The sequence below is a fragment of the Camarhynchus parvulus genome, chromosome 1A (genome assembly GCF_901933205.1).
Source record: "Camarhynchus parvulus chromosome 1A, STF_HiC, whole genome shotgun sequence".
Classification (NCBI taxonomy): Eukaryota; Metazoa; Chordata; class Aves; order Passeriformes; family Thraupidae; genus Camarhynchus; species Camarhynchus parvulus.
In genome coordinates, this window is record NC_044586.1 from 23196373 (window position 1) to 23217231 (window position 20859).

At 49.7% G+C, this 20859-nt stretch overlaps 2 protein-coding genes across 5 annotated transcripts in view; one reads left to right on the plus strand and one right to left on the minus strand.

Moving 5' to 3' along the window:
* The window catches only part of SGSM3 (small G protein signaling modulator 3), a 29800-nt gene extending 13960 nt beyond the window's left edge, over positions 1-15840 (plus strand). For all 3 annotated transcript variants that reach the window (XM_030961097.1, XM_030961098.1, XM_030961099.1), the window contains 17 exons: positions 6-113; positions 1265-1408; positions 1838-2033; positions 2238-2383; positions 3292-3519; positions 4367-4421; positions 8571-8698; positions 8990-9145; positions 9661-9715; positions 10100-10149; positions 11364-11516; positions 11613-11683; positions 11986-12034; positions 12242-12327; positions 12677-12799; positions 14175-14235; positions 14636-15840. In XM_030961097.1, coding sequence (XP_030816957.1) covers positions 6-113; positions 1265-1408; positions 1838-2033; positions 2238-2383; positions 3292-3519; positions 4367-4421; positions 8571-8698; positions 8990-9145; positions 9661-9715; positions 10100-10149; positions 11364-11516; positions 11613-11683; positions 11986-12034; positions 12242-12327; positions 12677-12799; positions 14175-14235; positions 14636-14719 — 1893 coding nt within the window. In that variant the 3' untranslated portion in view covers positions 14720-15840. The remainder of the gene's footprint in view (positions 1-5; positions 114-1264; positions 1409-1837; positions 2034-2237; positions 2384-3291; positions 3520-4366; positions 4422-8570; positions 8699-8989; positions 9146-9660; positions 9716-10099; positions 10150-11363; positions 11517-11612; positions 11684-11985; positions 12035-12241; positions 12328-12676; positions 12800-14174; positions 14236-14635) is intronic.
* An 820-nt stretch (positions 15841-16660) lies between these two features.
* The window catches only part of MRTFA (myocardin related transcription factor A), a 77486-nt gene continuing 73287 nt past the window's right edge, over positions 16661-20859 (minus strand). For both annotated transcript variants that reach the window (XM_030961096.1, XM_030961094.1), the window contains one exon: positions 16661-20518. In XM_030961096.1, coding sequence (XP_030816956.1) covers positions 20019-20518 — 500 coding nt within the window. In that variant the 3' untranslated portion in view covers positions 16661-20018. The remainder of the gene's footprint in view (positions 20519-20859) is intronic.

Sequence of the window (20859 nt, forward strand, 5' to 3'; positions counted from 1 at the left end):
CCCAGCTATGGATGCGCCTTTCAGGGGCTTTGCAGAAGAAGAGGAACTCAGAGATGTCATATCGAGAAATCGTGAAAAACAGCTCTAATGATGAAACCATTGCTGCCAAACAGGTAAGAGATCCTTCAAGTGCTCAGTGGGAAGAAGGGCAAGATTTGCTGTGTGAGGAGGATGGGGTGTCGAGTGGTTAAATCCTACTAAAGCTTAATCCTGTGAGGCATATTTCTCCTCTGTTTTGTTGGAAAAACAATTGTTTAGCTCTGCTCTTTCCGAGGACAGTGGGAAAAGGGTTAAAAAATGTGACAGCAGCTCTCTGGCCACAGAGGGAACAGACAACTTTCCCAGGCCTTTCTAGGAAAAGTCTGTGAGAAGATCAGAGAAAAGAAGAGAAACAATTCTTATCTGAACTTGCTGCACATGTTGTTGAGAACATGTGGAATGTGTTATGGACATTGATTTACCAAAGGGTGGTTTCCTAATTAGCCAATGGTGATGGTGTTTTAATTAAAGGACCAGTCAAGTACACGTGTATCATAACTGTCTATAAAAGCAATGGATTTCTTAAGACAGATTGATCAGCCTTCTGTGAATCATGGAGTCAATGCTAATTATTACCTACAATAATCTGGTGACTGCCAACTTGTACTGCAGCCTAGGCTGAAGGCTGGGGGGCTCCCTGCCACGATAAGAAAAATGCTGCAGTTGCATCTCAGCAAACATCCTCATAGTCACTGAGAGAAGGGAAGGATGAAAGGCTGACAGATGTAATTCTGTTGAGATTGTGGCAGCTGCTCTCGGGGTCTGTCTTTGTTCCCTCGAACACAAAGTTTCTGAACATCTATTACAGACTGTTAAAGAGTGCTTTCCCTCTTCTTTTGACCTCACAGATTTGTCCAGGTTGTTGGTTTTTCTCTGGAATATGTTCATTGGGAAGCCATGCTTGAAATCCAAGCAGATGTAATTCCCAAGTAGTAGTTGTATGTTTTCTATTTTCAGTGGTGAAATTAGGGTCTGAGTTTAGGCATGTAATTCTAGGGATTTGTCAAGCCACTGTCTGCACCGGCATTTTCCTACATGTCAGTGAAGGCTGTTAAACTGACCCCAGATCAGGACAGGGACATCTTCTTTGGTGCCTGAGGACTTACGGGCATGTGTGGGGTGGCCGAGTTCCCTGAGACAGGGGGCAGGGGGAAGTGCAGAGAGCTGAAGGCAGTTTTTCAGATGCTGCAAGCTGACTCTGTCCTTGTTTATGGCTGCCTGACAGATTGAAAAGGACTTGCTACGCACAATGCCCAGCAACGCCTGCTTCTCCAACATGAACAGCATCGGGGTGCCACGACTGCGCAGGATACTACGGGGACTTGCCTGGCTCTACCCAGACATTGGATATTGTCAGGGCACTGGAATGGTAACCTGCTTTCAGAGTGTCTTTGTGATAGGAATCAGTTTGTCTTTGGCTGCTACACCAGAGTGTGAATGATTTGAGGTAGTGCTGCCAGATACTGTGGTCTCCAGGTGAGCTGAAGAGAAATCCCTTCCACCTGGAATACTTTTCCTAAGGAAGGGAGAGCAGACAGAATACCACCACACATCCAAAGATATGGAAGACTTGGATCCATCTGTTGGGGGAGGGGGCAGTCATTATACTGAGGAGAAATCCCTTCAGTAGACACTGCAGTAGAGCTCCTGCAGAAGGAAGATTTTTGTCACCTAGATACTGGTCCATCTCTCTATGTAAAAAAGTGGGGAAAGAGTTCTACTGTTAGAACATACAGTTTTTCTCTACTGTAAGAGTTCCCTCTTAGAACATGCAGTTTTTCTTCCTTCAAAATCCTAGGTGGCTGCCTCTCTGCTGCTCTTCTTGGAGGAGGAAGATGCCTTCTGGATGATGTGTGCTATCATTGAGGAATTGGTTCCTGCCTCCTACTTCAGCACCACCCTCATGGGTGTGCAGACAGACCAGCGTGTCCTGCGGCAGCTCATCGTGCAGTACCTGCCCCGCCTGGACAAACTGCTACAGGAGCACGACATTGGTACAAGTGTGCCCTAGAAATTTCTTGCCAGGGCGACATGCAGATAAAGAGCATTGTTCTTTTTTCACAAAGGGGAGCATCAGGGAAAGGAGCAAACCTCCTGACCCTGGAGGCAATGCATGGAGGAAAGCCCTTAGGAGAGTCCACCTTCACTGGCTGACTGACTTCCTCTGTTGTGATTATTTTCCCTGTCTGTGTTCACAGAGCTCTCCCTGATCACCTTGCACTGGTTCCTCACCTCTTTTGCTAGTGTTGTCCACATCAAGCTGCTGCTGCGTATTTGGGACCTCTTCTTCTACGAGGGCTCTCTGGTGCTGTTCCAAGTCACTTTGGGCATGCTAAGTATGAAGGTAATTCCCAACTCCTCTTCCTCCTTTATTGTACTTCAATGTTTAATTCTGAGATTTAGGAGCAAGAAGGTTTCGTATCCTCTTGCTGTATGTGGTTTGGAACTGTGTTAGGGAAGATGACGTCCTGCTGCCTTCAGAACTGGAGGCTGTAAAAAACTTCCAAGGCACTTCACAGAAATTAGAGATTGCTGTTTCCTATGCATACCTCATTTGTTGCCACATAATTAAACCTCATCAGTGCCACTCTCTAATCAGTCTAGATCCCAACCTGAGGATCCATCTTATTAAAATTAAACCAAGATACCTTTTGATTTTTCACAATCTGGGAGAAAGAAAAAGCCAAAGTTGTGATCATCTGGCAGGTTTTGGATGGCGTTGCTTGAATGCTCTAAGAGATGACTGCATTTGATTTGGCTGACCTGATCTTTTCCTTTTCTCTGTGAAAAACAATTTTGTATTCAGTTATTCAGTTTGCTGTGTGAAGGGCAAGGGTGATCCTGATGGGAGTAAGGGTGAGGTGGAGCACAGTTTGACATGGTGCTCTAGAGTACAGCTCCCATTCTCTTATCCTTAGCAAGATCCCTGCTGTGACTAGTCCCAGTGGTTGGTGCAGAACAGGTTTGAGTTTGGTTTTCTATGCTGATTTGATTTCATTTCAATGGTGAATGCTGTGATTCAAAAAAATGCCAGCTAGAATTCTGGGAGCAGAGTGCAGTAGAGCAGTAGAAGATGCTGTTTCCCTCTCAAAAGTAGCTAGGGCTTTTCCTGTTGAAGGTTTTTTTAATGGAATTTTCTAGTTGTACCTGCCCAGTCTGTACATTGGGAATATAAAATTGCATCTAGCAGCCTCAGGAGCACAGTTGTCATGTTCACCCCTCCAAGAGGTAAAAATGTCTGTATTGTTGCAGGAGGATGAACTGATCCAGTCTGAGAACTCTGCCTCGATCTTCAACACGCTGTCAGACATCCCAAGCCAGATTGAAGACGCGGATGTGCTGCTGCGAGAGGCCATGCGCGTGGCTGGCTCGCTGACCGACGTGGCCGTGGAGACCCAGCGCCGCAAACACCTGGCCTACCTCATCGCTGAGCAGGGCCAGCTGCTCAACTCCAGCTCCACTGTCAACAACCTATCCAAAGTGAGTGCACAGAGTCCCTTTTTACCATGCCTTACTGATTCCCACCCAGTTACAGTTTGGGAGCAGGAGTCCTCCTGTTTGAGAGGATTTTTGGTTCCAGGATAATTGTTACCCAGTGAAGAAAATGTATTGGGAAGTCCTATACCAATTACATGCTGCCAGTTCTGTCCTGGTTGATAAATCCCAAGATGAAAGGGATGTTAGCACTGATTGTAATTATCATTCATGAGAGGGATGATGAAATGTGATGCATTTTATTAATGGAAACTAAAAGAAACAACATGTGCTTTTGGCAGGATTTGCTTGAAGCACACAGAGTAGGAACTGAATTTAATCCATTAGTAAGAAACTGTTACACTAAAATAACCTTGGAAGGTAAAGTCAGGAAACAGCTGCAGCTGCTTTTGAGGAGCCAAATTAAAAATGCACCAGTTTTAATCTTAGGCTAAAATCTACAGTTGCAGACAACACACTCAGGCAATTCTAAAATGTAATACCCATCCTCTTAAAAATTTGTATGCAATTACATGTGGAACTGCTTTTTGCAACAAATAGAATGAGAGTTAAAATTATTTACATGGATTGTGGTTGATTCTTGAACATCAATTATGCTTTTGTAATAATTAAGGTATAAATAACCTGTTGCACGTGGAGCAGATGGAGCAGTAAAGCTGATTCAATGCGTTAGGACTAGAACAGCTCTTGTCTAAAACTGCCCGTTCACTGGCCTGCCCCTTCTAGTGGTAGCTGTCAGGACGCCTTGCCCAGAGCTGACTGGTGTGGAGGGTTGCTTTATTTTATTTCTGAAATTTGTCCTGATGTGTGCCCTTTGTTGCCTCTCCCACAGATTGTGCGACGCAGGACTCAGCGCAGGAAATCCGGCATCACCTCTCTGCTTTTTGGTAAAGATAATCCTGTGCCTTTTGTGTGTAGTTGGTGGCTAGAGCAGCTTAGGAAGGAGGGGAGCAGGCAAAGCAGGGAGAAACATTTGGACAGAGGGATTGGAGGGAAGGGAGTCAGAACTGAAGGATGAGAGGGAAGAAGTGCAGTTTACTACTTGATTTCTTTGATCTTATTGCTGGCTGGCTCTATGTACAAATCACTAACAGGACGGGACTGCTAGGAATGTGCTTTGAGCTGTTTTATTTTTCAGCATCAGTCTCATTACATGGTTATGACAATGGGAAGATGCCATCAGCTCACATCCCAGGCAGCAGACCAAGAACTTAATGTTGCAACTTACTTTATACGTTTTTTGCCCAATCACACAAAGCAAAAGCATATTGACAGTAGTTCTATCTAACTACTATAAGCACACGTGCCTTGTGTTAAAACAATGCCTGCTTATTTCGAATACAATACCTGCTTGTAAGCCTAAAAACACAATGCACAGAGCTCCATTATTAAGCTTAAAACTTCCTAATATCTTGCTAGATAAACTTTTCTGTAGCTTAGGGAGTTATTCTAGACAAGCGTTAATACACAGACCATTGTTCTATTTGTCCTTACTTTTCTACATTTTACATAATTTTTCTGCTGACCTATCTCATGGCTACTGCTTAGCTCCAGTCACAGTTCTGCTGTCTCTGAGGCCTGCCTTTTGCAGCTTTCCCAAAACCCTCTGATTTTATGGATTCCCACAGATCTGAGCTCCGAAAGTAAATTTTAGGTTAGACAGTCTGTGAATAGTGGACCACGGGAGATGCAGCTCAGCTCAGCTCTAATGTCCTTCTTGCACTGACCAACAGGTCACATTTTCAGGCAGACCTTATGCAGTCCACAGGCTGGATGTGGTACTCTCTGATCTTACTCTGCTCAGTTCAGGAACATCTCTGAAGATCTGAGAGAGGGCAGGATGTCTAGTGTGTCACCCATCAAAATTCTAAATGAAAGCACCATTATGTTTTTGCTTACTTATTCTGAGAGTTTGATGTTGTGGCTTCAACAATGAGGGGAAGCCAGCCAGCGTATGTCCAGAAAGGGCACAGTCAGAATAGCTTTTGCAGGGGTTTAAGAGTAACTTATTTCTTGACTCCGTAAGAGCCCTTTCTGCTGTAAGCCTCAGTGTCATCACCTTACTTGAAGTTGGCTAGCCTTCTTGAAATTGCCACATGTCACCACAGGAATTGTTTTTCCGGAAGAAGACAACATACTGAATTTGCAGGGCTCAAACAGTGTTCCTGTTGTTGTTGAAATGACCTGAATAAATCTAAAAATGGGCTTTACTGGTCTTTCCAGAAAGGAGCTTTTCTGATGTTGTCCAGGAAGCTGATATATTGTCATGGATTTCCTACAAGCGCATAGAACATCACATAGAAAAATTATGGTGGAATACCCATGATTCTGTAAAGTCAAGCATGCAGAAGTGAAGAAACATAGGAAAGTTGCTTGTGCAATCTAAACTCAGAGCTTTTGTATATAATGTTATCATACAGTTGGTGCAGACTGAACTGGCAGGGAACTTGGCTGCCGCATGCGCTTTTCTTGTGTCTCAGTCTCCTTGACAGTTTGAGTATTTTTATGGAGGCAATAGTGAGTTATGCACTTGCATAAAGATAAAATTTAAGTTCAAGCTTCAAAATATAGCAGTGGTAGAACAGAGATAATTGATAGGGTTTTATCATTTCAGTGGGGCTTCTGTGCAATGACCATCATGTGTTTTACCTAACATTATTCTTAGTATTTAAAGTGTTGCTTAAAACTGAGAAGTTGTCATCCTGCAGCAGTTGACCACAATGGAAAAATTCAGCCCAACCAAGAGGAAGGGAAAGCTTGTATGTGATAAATTCACCCTCTACTGGGAACTGACAATCAATCCTAAATGTAAAGTCTGCTGCCTGTGATAGTTACTGCGTAGAACTGGTACTTAGCCCTCATCTGGGAGAGCAGGAGAACTTACCCAGAGCTTAATTCTTCTTCCTTAGAGTGAATTCAGATGTGGTAGTAACTTGGGCAGGAGTCATAGAATCACAGGAGCACTGTTTAGAAGAGACCTCTCAGTGTCTGTATTCCAGCGTCTCCTGCTTGAAGCAGACTCTTGCTCATGCTAGATTGGGTTGGTCAGGGCTTTGTGTAGTTGAGAGTCAAAGAGTTGAACCAGATTTACAATGCAGGAAGAGAAAGAAATAATGAAAGATTATTTGGTGGAGAGCAGAACATGCAAGAAGTGTTTTCCTGTTGTGTGGGCATTGCAGCAAGGGAATGCAGAAGAGCTCCTCCTGTGCAGAGGTGTGCAGCTCATCAGTCTTTGCAGGCTCAAAGTAGAGCCTGCTCACGTGTGGCTGATCATGCAGTGTGGTTTCCTGTTTGGAAATGTGGGTGTTGAAGTTTGAAAGTGAACATGTTGAGTGCAGTGAGGTGAGTCTGGAGGACACGCCAGCTGCTTTCCTCTGTACCATGCCCACTGTAAGGTGGGAGAGTGTGGAACTTGCTCCCCACATCTCCTGCTTGTGTTTGGCTAGGATTGATCTGAGTACAGAGGGAAGAGCATGGTGTTTTGACCAGATGGGACTGAGAGATGACAGAAAGAATCAATGATCTAGGTAAATGAGAGCAGCCCACAGAGCTAATGTAGCTGTGGTTTAGTTTCTTCTCTAGTCTCATTTTATTTTAGCAGCATGAAATTTCTGGGAACCCCCGACATCTGTGTGCTCACCTATCTATTTTCAGTCTCTGCATCTCTGAATAGTGAGAGTTCTGGCATGCTCTGTACCTACCCCTGGATACACAGGAGGAGATTTTGTTATTTTTTTATTGCTTGGACTGGAAGTAACTATGCCCCACAATTTTTCTAGTTCAGAAGCAAAGTTCAGTTTTCTCTTAAGCTCTGTGTATCTGATTTATCTCAAATAATTTAATGTAGCAAATAGAAAACAATTATAAAAATAATTTTATATCTAATTTTGTGCTTTTATTTCTGTTTCTAAAGTTTGGGCCTTTTTAATTAGGATGACATGATTAAGAGATACTCTTAATCACATTTCAATTATCAGAAGCTTAATGTGTATATAGTTGTTGCAGCAGCTGTAGCTCAGGCCACGCTTTATTCATATGGTTTTCTATAATGCTGCTAGAAGATAAGCAGAGTATTAATTTGCTAGCCAATGATTTACTTGGCTCCTGAATAAAAGCTATGTTTGTACAAACATTGGAAATCAGTGAAAAAATATATCAGTTTAAATGTTAATTTTGTTAATCAAGCTACCACATCTTCAGTATATTATAGAGGGAGCAAAACTAGATATATGAAAATGCACTTGGATTTAATACAAAATTATTTTATTAGAAAACTAAGCAAATGGTTCATTGTTCCCAAACATCATATACCCAATCCTTAAGGCATTTAGATACATTAACTGTCTAAAGAATCCATCCCATCAGGTATCTTTCTGCATAAGGTAGTAGTCATAGGTCGTCAAAACTCCTGGGGGGATTAGTGATAGTTAAAAGATGCTTTGGCAACTTTTGCTTTGGGCTCATGACCATTTCTGTACACCCCAAAAATTTGAAGTCTGGCTCTTAAGGAGTTTGAGGTCTCTCGTGGCTCTGACTTCATGACTAGCACAGGAAAGTGGGCTGTCTTGGTTTTTCAGATCTTTTCCAAGACTCGGTGAAGAATGTGCTCTCAGCCTGTGAGTTATACAAATATCAGAAGTAATTCAACCAAAACCTGATTCAGTTTCAAGAGAATTTCAGTTGAAGGGAATGATTGCAAGTTCCTCAGTCTTGTGTCCCATCTTTCAGCTGACTATATATTATAGACAGTTCTCTAAAGTAGTACCTTGGTATACTGAGTTTCCCAGACAGACCAAATGAAATATTCCAGTTCCATATGCGGTTTGAAGTATCATTTCCTTAAAATTTGATGCAGTAAGTACTATTTACATTATTTAATAGATTGGCAGTAAGTGCCTGCCTTAGTTGAGGTACTTCTGATGTTGGGCTTTTTTGGTTTCTTCAGAACCAGTAATTTCTAACAGTAACAAACAAATTAATACCATGTACTTGCTTTACTTCCCTTGTCTTCCCTCTGGCTGCATGGGCTCCACCAGGGGATGATGATCTGGAGGCACTGAAAGCCAAGAACATCAAGCAGACAGAGCTGGTTGCTGACCTGCGTGAGGCCATTCTCCAGGTGGCACGGCACTTCCAGTGTGTGGATCCCAAGAACTGCATAATTGTGAGTGGATGCAGCTGGATCTGCAGTGATGTGTGCTCCAGGCATGGGTTTTGAGTGTTCAACACAGGACAGGGCTGTTCAAATGCTCTTGAAGTGTGGGCTTGAGAAAGAGCATGCCAGGTGTAATGGCTGGAGGATAAGGCTCGCTTAATCCATCTGTGGTGGAGGGCTGTGCTGAGAGGTTGTTTGCTGTCTAGGAGCAGGAAAAGGTTTGGGAACAGGGGCAGGCAAGCTTTGGCAGATAGCTGGGAGTCACCTGTGGACTTTGATTCTTCTGTGTGTGCCTGCTAGGATCTGACCCCAGACTACAGCATGGAGAGCCACCAGCGGGACCATGAGAACTACGTGGCCTGTTCGCGGAACCGGCGCCGCCGAGCCAAGGCACTGCTGGATTTTGAGCGCCACGATGACGACGAGCTGGGCTTCCGCAAGAACGACATCATCACGGTGCGTCAGCCTGGGGACAGGCAGCCCCAGCTTGTTTGGGATGCTCTGCTACCTCTCCTGCAGGGAAAGGAGGGAGGAGATAAGCTCAGAGCCCAGTTAGGAACCTAGGAGGAGCAGCTGGTGCTCCTAGGGACTGGCTGGGAATGAGGCAGTGTGTTCCTGTGAGTGTTGTCCTGTGAGTCGTTCTCAGTGCCACCACGAAGTCCCTTTCCTGGCTGCTGTACAGCTGTGCAAAAGGTGGATTTGGTCCAACCCAAGTCCCAGTTTAACACTGCACACTGAATTGTAAAAGCATCCATTTGCATTTAACTGTGAACTTCCTATCTAAGATTGGGGAGAAGAGGATGTTTGCAGTATCTTTGTGCCCTTGAAGGCCCTGGGCTATGTGAGAAGAGAACATTGGCAAAGCAGTTGAGAAGAAAGCAGTTCCTCGTTGTGGACACACAGCCAGACAACTGTACCCCTCCTGCAACTGCAACCTCTTCAACTGGTATTTTCCACTCCCTCTTTTTCAGATCATTTCCCAGAAGGATGAGCACTGTTGGGTGGGAGAGCTGAATGGACTGAGAGGTGAGAACAGGATGGGTTGCACTGAGGAGAGTGGGGCCGGATGCAGAGCATCCATTCATCTACAACAGCTGCTCTGGCAGCAAAGGCTCTGCAGGTACCCAGAGTATCTGCCAGGGGCAAAGGAAATGTATGAGAGCGGTCATGCAGCAGTGACCTGGTCACTTGGGGTGGTTGGGTGCATGTCACCACTGCTGCATGTGGGCAGTGTCCTGCAACTGGCTTTCTTGTGCAGCTGCCTTAGTTATTGTGATTTTGAGGCAGCTTGCTTCCTTCTTTGGTGGTAGGCCCTATGAACTCTGATTTTTTTTCTCAGCTCCCACTGGGCTTTGTGTAAGGATTTCTTAGTATCTTTGTCAGGCTTATTTCTTTGTTCACTCTTTGTAGGTTGGTTTCCTGCAAAATTTGTGGAGATCTTGGATGAGCGGAGTAAAGAGGTACTTAAAAAACGCCACAATTACAAAAAAACTTCACATTTAAAAAAAGGGTTATGTTATAACTAAAAAGCCACAGTTGAAAAGAGCCATAGATTTCCCTCTTTCAGTCTGTTTGCTTTCTCTGGCCACTGAGTGCTTTGTGATGTGATCAGGCAGCTTATCTTCCTGAACCTGTTTACTCAAATTCCTCATGCTGACCAAGTGGAGAGTGAGGGCCCCAGAGGGCTGCCAAGGCACCTGTGTGAGATTCCTGGGGTTGTAAGGGCCCTAGAGATGAGGAAGCAGGGCAGTGTTTCTGTCCGCTCCCAGCTGCCTGTGTTCTTTTACTCCTTTGAGGCTGTACCTATGGATCCTGCTCGTGCTTTGTGACCATGACAGTAAATTCTTCCCCAGCAGCTGTGCCCAAGGGGACAATCTGTCTTAGTTCCTCTTACAGCTGGCAGTGATAGGATGGCACTTATCTATAGCAGATACTTCAATATGTCCTCAAGATTCAGGTAGTGTGTATGAGACAAACATCAGCAGTTGTTGACCTCAGCAGTTTTCAGGGAAAGTGGAGAAGGCCTGGTTCTCTCTCTCCTCAGCATTTGGGGAGTGAGGAAGAGCTGAAAGGCTGACCCAAGTCCCCCTGGAGAAGCCCCCAGAGAGATGTCAGTATTGACCTATCCCTTCCTTCCCCCTCTCTCAGGGCTGGCTCCTTAGATGCAGATCACCTCTCTGTGCACAGAAATGTCCTGCACTGCTGAGTGTTTCTGCTCCTAACTGTGGAAACACAGAGAATCCCACTTATGGGAGTGTTAGCAGAGTGTCAGTGTGATACCTCGAAGTGGTGTTCCCCTTGACCTGGAAATTCCTATTTGGTTCTGTTTGTCTTGACTATTAGCAGCTTACAGAGTCCCAGAGACCTCAGTGCAAGTCCCTCTCCACACCTTAGCTCAGTCAGCATCACACCATCACATTCCTGGGTGCTGAATGCTGCTGGGGTGGTGCTGGGGTCACTTGTGGGGTCTCCTGGGCACCACCTGAACACAAAGGTCTCAGGAGATCCCCTGCAGTAGCACAGAACATGGGGCCTTATGCAAGAGCATGACAGATAGAGGTGGGGAGGGGATTCTGGCAGGTACCTGGGAGTGGAATTGGTCTGTGCAGAGGTGTAGGTGAGTGGATCACCTCCATGCTCTGCCCCCTGAGAGCTGGCGCTCCCTGTTCCTCAGTACTCCATCGCTGGAGATGACTCTGTCACAGAGGGAGTGACAGACTTGGTGCGAGGCACACTCTGTCCAGCCTTGAAGTCCATATTTGAACATGGATTGAAGAAGCCATCTCTGCTGGGGGGGGCCTGCCACCCTTGGCTGTTCATTGAAGAGGTGAGATGTCCCAGTTCCTTTCGTGGGGCAGTGTTGCCAGAGGGCTGAGGTGGCAGGTTTAGGGCAGGTGTGCTGAGTGTCCCTCTGCTCCTCCAGGCTGCAAGCCGGGAAGTGGAACGGGACTTCGACTCCGTGTATTCTCGCCTTGTGCTCTGCAAGACTTACAGGTCTGTGCCCTGCTCCTCCATGCTCATCAAACTGATGCTGCTCTGCACCTTGGCAAGGCCCATGCTCCTGTGGGTGTGGTGTCAGCAGGCTGCTGTGCCTCTGCTGACCTGGGGCTGGCAGTGGCTCTTGTCCCCTCCCCTGGGCCCCTGTGTTTGATTCTGGGTCTGTATCTGGCTCTTATGGCTGTGGGGCACTTCTGGGCTCAGCAATAGCATGAGAGCTGTTGGGGTATGAAGCAGGAAAAGCCTGCATGTGTTCAGGGTGACTGGAGCTAGCTGGGTCTCTGCTGTGATCTTTACAGGCTTGATGAAGATGGCAAAGTCCTCACTCCAGAGGAGCTGCTTTACCGGGTGAGTGCTGCCCCAAGCCCAGCCAGAGCCCAGCTCCTACTCTGGGGACATTTCCTGTGGAGACTGTTGGAGGGAAATGCTCCAGAGTCTCCCAGACCTTCTCTTAGCCCCTCTGGTGGTAGCGGGGGGCACTGGTGGGGGTGGGCAGCATTTGGCTGTGTTGCTGAAGTTGCTGCCCAGCAGTAACCACACCTTCCCTCCCTGTAGGCGGTTCAGGCTGTGAACATGACACATGATGCTGCACATGCACAGATGGATGTGAAGCTTCGTTCTCTGATCTGTGTTGGACTCAAGTGAGTCATCTGGTCCTGGTACCCTTGGTATTTTGGCTGCAAAGAGCTTGGGAAGGGACAGAGTGGGCTTAAGGACAGCAGTGGTTTCAATCTTAGGCCACAGCATTGTTTTTCCCCCTCCCACTGCAGCCACTGGGAGAGACTTGTTCCTTGTGCATTGTGCTGGCCTGATTCCTAGCTGGAAGGAGGAGCTCCTGTTGTATGGGGTGGCTCACACAAGTTTACGGGGTTATCCTGTTCCCGCTGGGGATGGGAGTCAAGGCTTGAGCTGAAAACAGACTACCCCAGAGGGATGGAGTTTCTTTCCCTGGCTGCAGCTGAGTAACAAGCCTATACCCCACTGTTGTAGCGAGCAGGTGTTGCATTTGTGGCTGGAGGTTCTGTGCTCAAGCCTGCAGACCGTGGAGAAGTGGTTCCATCCCTGGTCGTTCCTGCGCAGTCCTGGCTGGGTACAGATCAAATGTGAGCTGAGGTGAGTGTCCCCATGGCGTGTCCCCATGCCAGTGTCTGGAATAGATTTCCCCCTGCTCTGCAAGAGGTGGCCCTCACTACAGTGGGGTGAGGGCCCTCTCCAGTGAGTTGCAGCGTGGGCTGCCCAGACATCCCAGCCATAGAGATTTCCTGCTCTGTGCTGAGGCTGCAGGGAATCTCTGGGCAGCTTATGGTGAGGCACTGTGCCTGCCTGATCCAAGAGCAGAGCTTGGCTCCTGGGGTCCTGTTGTGTCAAGCAGGCAGCCTTTCCCTGCCTCCTGCTGTACACCTACTCTGATGGAGAGTCTGCCTTTCCAACCCCACTGCTCTCCATGTCCTTTGCCAGGCACTCTAAGTCCGAGCAGGGAATGTCCTAGGGAGACAGTTGGACAGTCATGGGCTAGGAAGGAGTCAGTCACCCCCTGACTCCCTGGTTAGGTGAGGGGGCTGAAAGCATCTTTAGTGCATGAGCTTGCACAAGGCAGTCACTTGGAGCCCAGGGTACACATCCCTGGGGCATCCATGCTCCTGGCCCTCCTGCACTCTGCAAAGCCAGATGAAGTCCCAGGGAGCTGGAAGGCAAATCCCTTGCCATCACCACTGCCCCAGCCTGGTTCCTGCTGTCCTTCAGTGGAAGCTGGCTTTTGTGTGCGCCACCCACTTGCCTCAGGCCCCAGTGGGAGCATCTGTAGCCAGAGCAGCCCTGTGTGTGCACACTTCATGGTGTTCTCAGCCTGCTGCTGAATGGGAGAGGGTTTCTGCCACCTCTGGGCTGCCGTGTCCCACAGCATGGGGGCAGTGCCAGCTGGGCACAGCCAAAGGACCGAGTGGGACTGGTTCATGTCTTACCTCCTGCTTCTCCCAGCCAGCAAGGGAGCACCCTGTGCCAGCGCCTCTGAGCACTTCTGCTGCAGGACACTTCTCTTGCTCCAGGGAGAGGGAGAGTACTGCAGACATCTGAGGTGCTGCAGGAAGGGGTCTGCTTTCTGGAGAAGAAGCTGCCATCTGCCACTGCCAGCTGCAATTGTGCAGCCCTCAGCCAGGCGTGTCTGCAGTCCCTCAGAGCCCAGGGCTGCCCCTGCCTCCTTGTGCTGCTGCACCAGGCTCTGTAGGGGCTGCTCTTGAGTCACAGCTTCAGGCTCCTTCTTCCAGCCTGGCCTGGGAGGATGTGAAGCCCAGCAAAGAGGGAATGAGTGACTGCTGCTGTCTTTTCAACAACATCAAACAAGGAATTTTATCTTTGTAAGCTTAGTGGCATGCCAGGACAAGCTGGGGAGACAGTGTGTTTGTGTGCCTGGAGCAGCAGTTGTGGGCAAAGGCTGGGAGTGTGGTCTGGGGGTCCGTTTTAACACCAAACTCTTCTGGTTTCGTTGCAGAGTCCTTGGCAAATTTGCTTTCAGCCTTTCTCAGGACTGGGAGCTGCCAATAAAGAGGGAGGTGAGTAGGTGGCATCTCTCATTCTTTCACTCAGCCAGGGGCTTAATTTACTGCCTCCCTCTCCCAGCTTTGTGCTTCAACCCATCATCTGCCTCCTCTGGAGCCAGCTCCAGAGGCTGTGGATGGGGCTGCTTTCCAACAGCTGCAGCAGGAGCTGTGGGGCAATGGTGGCAGAGGGGCTGCCTGCCCTGCCCAGCTGGGGCAGAGGGAAGTGTCAGGCTCCCTTTCCCCGATGCTCTCCAAACCAAAGGTCTCTCCCTGTGCCAGCTGTGCAAAGGTGGGATGTGCAGGAAGCTGCTCTGGGTGCCAGAGCCTCGGTGTGCTCAGGCTCTGCCCACAGACACAACCTCTCCGTTTCTGGGTGGTGTGCACTGACCTGGGTCTCTATGTCATCCTGCAGGAGAAGGAGAAGAAGCCACTGAAGGAAGGGGTGCAGGACATGCTTGTGAAGCACCATCTCTTCAGCTGGGACATAGATGGGTGACCCCCACCCCGCCCCATCCTGGGGACCTTCTCGATGGCTGCACTCATCTCTTCTACCCCCTCATGTCTCACACCCTGCCCTTCCCCACCCCACCCACTTGTATCTGTGACAAAATTCCCCCCAGGGGCTGCCAAACCACTGGGACAGATGGAGCAGTGCCAGGAGGCTGAGCTGCAGACCCGAGGGGGCTGATGGTTGAGGGTGATGCTGCAAAGGAACAAGTGTGTTCTGGCTACTAAAAGCAAGTGCCCCCTTCCAGCTTTCCACATCTCTGCCACCCCTATCTCCTGCTCTCCTCAGCCCTGCCTCCCCACCAGTGCCCAGGGGAGCAGCCTGGCTGGAGCCATTGTGCCCTGCCCCGTGGGCCAGCAGTCACATGTGGGGATGTGAGCGTGTCTGTGGCTGGAGCTATGGGGAGAGATGGCCCTTTTGGGGTGGCTTTGATCCATGAGAGCTGGTGCCATTGGCAGCTGGCACTGCAGCTGCATGTGGAATTGGGCTGGTGAGAGACTCACTGCTGTACAACAGCAGGGAGAGCACATCCCCTCCCCATGGCAGCCAAGGGCTCCCCTCTGTTGGGGGACACAGCAGAGTTCCTTTGACTTGGAGCTAAGAAGAGGGAACTGGCATCAGTTTCATCCCACCTCCCTGGCACTGACGTGGGATGTTGACAGGAATTGCCCAAATTTACCAGCCTGTTACCACTGTAACAGCCTTAGGGGATGGTCATTGTCTACTCTGGGAGCAGACAAAAACCACCTCTCCTCTAAACAAGAGTGTTTCATGCTGTCGTTTTAGTCTCGAGATGATTTTTACTGTTAACCAAAAAGCTGTAAATTTCCTCCAGGAACATATATATTTTGGCACCGTTGTAGCTCAGGACAGGGTTTAGGTTGGAGCTGGCTCAGGGAGACCTACTCGTCCTCCTCGCCCTGCGATGGCACTGGGGACGTGGGTCAGGAGTGGAGAATTGCTGCTTTGTGGTGGTGGCTCTGGATATGGAGTCTGTGACTTTCTACTGAAAGCGCTTGTCTGTGAGCACAAACTACTGATGGGATGACACTAGATTCTTACTTTCCTTTATTTGGTGGGTTTGTAAATAAAAACTGCATCTTGGGAGAGTGCTGGGCTTTGTGGGGTTATTCTGACAGGGTCAGGACTTGGTTTAATTTTTCCTTTCTGCCATTTGACAATGGTGATCCCATTTCTGTGCTGGCACTCCTTGCATTGGAGTAGCCCACAAGGTCAGGCAGCAGCCAGGGCAGAGCCAGTTCTGCTGCCAGCAGTGGCAGCCCTGCCTCGCACCTCTGTGCCACCAGCCCTAAGAGCAGGTCCGCAGGAGAGCCTCAGAAAAGCCAGAAATAATGGAAACTACAGGTTGCAGGGACACTGCAGAGGGAGGACCCTTAGGAAAGGCAGAGAGGCTAGCAAAAAGCAGGGCTGGGTGGTGGGGACAGAAGTGTTGTCTGTACAAGAAGTGTCTCTGGAAAAAGCAGGTGTAGGCTGAGCTGTAAAGAGGGACAGTAACAGGGCACAGGCCCTTGGGAGAACTGTGTTTAGAAGTCCAAGCTTGTGGGAGGGTGGAAGTTGCAGCATATATTCTGATTTGAAAGGAGTGTCTTCAGTGAAGGTAATTCCTTTGGAATGTGGCTGCAGAAGGGGCAGTGTCACCTCACCACCACCTGCAGTCCAGACCAGCCCACTGGGCTGGGGGACACAAATAGCTGTCCCTGGTAAAACCTGCCTCTGGTGGCAGGGTAGGTAATTTCCATACACTGAGGGAATCTCCCTGCAGCTGAGAAGGATGAGCCACCACCACTGAAGCTGCTTTTTTCAGGTTTGAGAAAGACAAAGAGGAATCACCCACCCTTAGCTGAAAAAGGCAGAATGGCCCCAAGCACTCCCACCAGCACAGCAGAGAAGTTTCTGAGAACGTGGCTGTTTGGAATTTTTTTAATAAAATGAATTTTTTTTCTTCAAATATTTGTAACTGAAAAAATAATTCAATTTAAAGATCCATTCTCTCCCCCATTAACTTGTCACTTTTATCCTTTTCCAGTTGAATACTCGCTCTGGATCCGATGCCCCAGCACCATCTGACTGTGATAGTGCTGATCACCCCTCGCCAGTGGCTGCATAGTGGAAGGGAGAGTGCGTGCTAGTCAAATACACATTACAAACAAGTAGTGGTTACAGCAGAAAGATTCAGGATTACATTCAAGGTAGAGGCAGAACATCAGACTTCGTTTTTCCCAATGGGTGCAAAAATGTATGTCCAGGGGAATACCTCTTCCAACAAAGAACTACTGAACTATTATTCAAAGAAATAATAGTAAGAAAGCAGAGAACTGGGCAAGTCTGCTCTGGGCACTGCTTGGGGAAAAGACTTTCTAACGCTTTCAGGGCTGAGGCACCAGCTTCCCCTCTGCCCACAGGCACAGGGTTAGCACTCACTCTCCTGGCAGAAGCCCCTTGTGCAGAGGGCCTCCCACAGGTCAGCCAGGCTCCTCAGGACATGAGGCTCATGGTTCTGCATCCTCTGGGCTCCTTGAAGCTCTTCAGCCAATGCAAGTATGTTGGGCAAAGTCAGGGTCATTAAATTCCTACAGTTTCACACCTGATGGTGGATGGGTAAAGGTGAAAGGGAGCAGCTTTGAGCTCAGCCTTCCACCAGCAATCTCTGGGAAGGGCTATGCTGCTATCAGGCATTGGCATCTCTCTGCCAAGCACTGGAGTACCTGGCTCAGGGCAAGGAACCAGCGCTGGGTCAGGCCAGGACTGCAGCTGGAGTCTCCCACCTTCCTCTAGGAACTCATTGCACTTTGTTGATCATTTCCTTCTTTATTTAATAGCTGTAGAATTGTAATTATTTGTACCAAAGAAATCACACAGCTAGTTTTTGTGGGGGCTACTGCAACTATGGGCTGAAGAACTGCTTTTGCTTGAGTCTGACAAACAGGCAGCCTCACATTTTGCTCCTAGCATCTCGGAGATCCTCCCACTGCCCCCATACTTTCCTCAGAAACTCCTTGCCTCCTGCCCCTGCAGCTGGGCAGCTGCCTGGGCAGAGCTGGTGAAAGCTCTTTAAGGTGATTGCTAAGTACTCACTGCCCCCAGTGAACACCTGGGCTGTGCCAGGAGAGAATTCAGGGAGAGGGCTCAGGAGGATAAAGGGGGTGCTCACCAGACTTTTATTCTGATTTTTAGGATGTTGACACTGTAGCTTGAGGAATAGAAAGCCTGTGGGGAAGGGGGGAGGGGGGTGGTGTCCTCCCCAACCCGGACACTGAAGGAGGCAGATAAGAGACTCCAGCTTGCTTACAGCTCAGGGCCAGAGGAGAGAGGAGGGGAAAAAAAGGAAGCTGCCAGCAGGCTCCCCCTGCTAATGATTAAGAAAGTGGCTGCCCATGCAGTTAACAAGCAAAGGGCTCAGGAAAGCAGGAGTATCTCCCAGCTGCAAACAGGCATGACCCCATCCAGCTGCCAGTTCAGTGGCTGAGGGAGAGCACATTGTGCAGGGTTGGCGTTTACCTGCCTCACCATGGAGCAGAGGTACCAGCACCCCTGTGGCACAGCCTCTCCATGGGAAGAGGACCAGGTACCAAAGTTGCAGGGAAGCAGCACGGGGCTCACAGCTACCCCTCCCCAGCAGGAAGCTCTGCAGCCCAGCATGGGGGAAAGGTGGGGACAGCATCCTCAAGGAGATATTGAGAAGGATGGCAGCTGATCCTTCCATTGCCTGAGCAGGTCAGTACCTCAGTCTGGATGACTTCAGAAGCCACAGCTTCCCCCACCTCACTCACGAGCAGCCTGGACCCAGCTCAGGGCCAAAGCAGGGACAGCCTTGTGGTGAGGCAGCCACATCCATGTAAGCCATGTCCCACCTGCTCAGTGTGGCTGTGAGTTACTGACACAGGAATTTTAAAGTAACAGCATAAGAGTGAGCCACAGGCCTGGTGCTCCACCACAGAGTCCTGCCCAAGGAATAGCATCATCATGGCTCTGAGGTCCTGGGGGCTTGTCCATCCACTCCTCAGCCTGCAGTTTCCCCAGGGCACCAGCCTGGAGGCCTACAGAGACACAGGGCACCAGCTCAAAGTAAGCAGCCATTTACTCTTGCCTTTTACCCTGTGGGACTGGAGGGAGGGAAGAGCAGAGGTCAGCTGCCCAATACTTGCTTTCAGGCTCCTCCCCAGCAAGGGGCCCTCACAGTCACTGAGCCAGGACCTGCGCTGTGCCACACAACACCACTCTTGCAGTCCCACTTCCCCTTCCTTGCCTATGGGGTCCAACATCCATTCCCAGCTGCTGCTTTCCACTGGGGCACGTGCTACAGTGAGGCACCAACACAGTGAAGGCAGAGACAGATTGCACATGCCCCCAATGATATGTTACTGATTGCCAGCTGTGCCCCTCACCCGCTCCCCAGGACACACCAGGCTGACTGCCCAGGTCCCTGACCAGGCTGCAGTGCCCATCCCCTGCTCACCTGGGGATGTCACGAGTGCCGTGGGAGCTGGGGGCAATGGGCTGTGCCTGACAGCAGTTTTAACATGTAAGGACCTGATTTTAGCACCTTAAAAAACCTGTTTTGCAGCCCAAAGTGCGTGAAGCTAGCGGGCAGGCCTCTGCCAAGCTCAGCAATATTTGGGAAACCAGCTTAGACATTACCAGGTTGGTGGGGAGCCCTGGTTCCCTTTGGCTACATTTAGAGAAGGTGCCTGTTCTGCCCAGATCCTCCCAGCCCTGCGGCAGATCAGACCCTCCCCTGAGAGATGGCAGGTGGTGCAGAGGGCAGCTGCTCTGGGCCCCAGCCAGCCCTCCTGCCTTTGTGTCCTGCTCCAGAGGTAGAATCCCTTTCCATAACCGTTAAGACCAACCGTGCTGGGGCAGCACAACCCCCTTTAACTGCCAATCCCAGGAAGGCGCAGAGTGCTGCTTCTGGAAACAGCTCAGGCCCAGTCATGCTCTGTCCCACCTGAGGGAACAATGTGCTGCCATTGCTCCTGCCTGGAGGAACAGGGACTGCTGGCTCTGCTCTCACCCCAGCTGGGCCAGGCTGTGTGGAGTGGGCAGGAGGCCACCAGCCCCACAGCTCCTCCTGCCTCGTTCTCCCCCAGCAGCCGTTCTCCCTGCCCTGGCCTGGCCCACTGCTGGCTTCACGCAGGAAGGACACTGTTAGGGGAGGAGTACAAATACTAGGAGCTCTTTCTTCTTCTTTTTTTTTGGTTGACTGGCCTCTTCCCTCTGCATGCCTGTGCCCTCCCACTCCCATTCCCTTCAGTCTCTGCTCACAGAATTACAAGCAAGAATCCCAGTGCAGCTGCAGATCATGTCCATCAAGAAAGTCTGTGGAAAAGAGGCTGGGAGCCGTGGTGCTCAGGGGAGCCAGGCTCATGACAGAACCCCCTGGCAGCTCCAGCCAGTCCATGCTGTCCAAGTTAGCCTCAGCCAGATCCAGGGCTATGCCCCCAGACGGCTCGTGAGCAAAGTGCAATTCCGAGGTGTCCATGGGTGAAGGCGGGTGGTCCAGGATGGCCGAGCTGCTCAGCATCTCGCTGTGGAGGTCATCAATGAGGGACAGGGGCTCCGGCCCGTCATGGCCCGCTGTCAGCAGCGGGAGGCCGGTGCTGCTCTCCAGGAAGTCCTCCAGGCGGCCCGGCAGCACCGGCTGCCCCAGGGACACCGGCACCGCCAGCTCCGAGGAGTGCTGGCTGCTGGGCGCTGGGGAACACGCCGGGGCCACGGGCACCTCTTTCCCAGCTGGGGACGACTGATCCTTGAAGTCAGCAGAAATCTCTGGAGAGGGAACAAACAGGCCAAGTAAGGAAAAGTCTGGCTGAACCCCAGAAGGATCCCTCCCACCCACTAGGGCCACAGACACCCCCCCAGACTAAGCTGTCACTGACCACCAGCTGGGATGAGGAAACATCCTGGGCCCGTGCTTGCCTCACTATGGGGAGTTTTCAGCTCACCTCCCCAAAATCCCATCTCTGTTCAGCATCTCAGAAGCGATGTGCCTGACTGATGCAGCAGAGCCATCAAGAATCACAGAATCATATTAAGGCCTGACTGACATCTCCCTCAGTGCCTTAATGATTAGCACTTACTGCCAGTGCTAAAGGCACCGGAAGGGACAC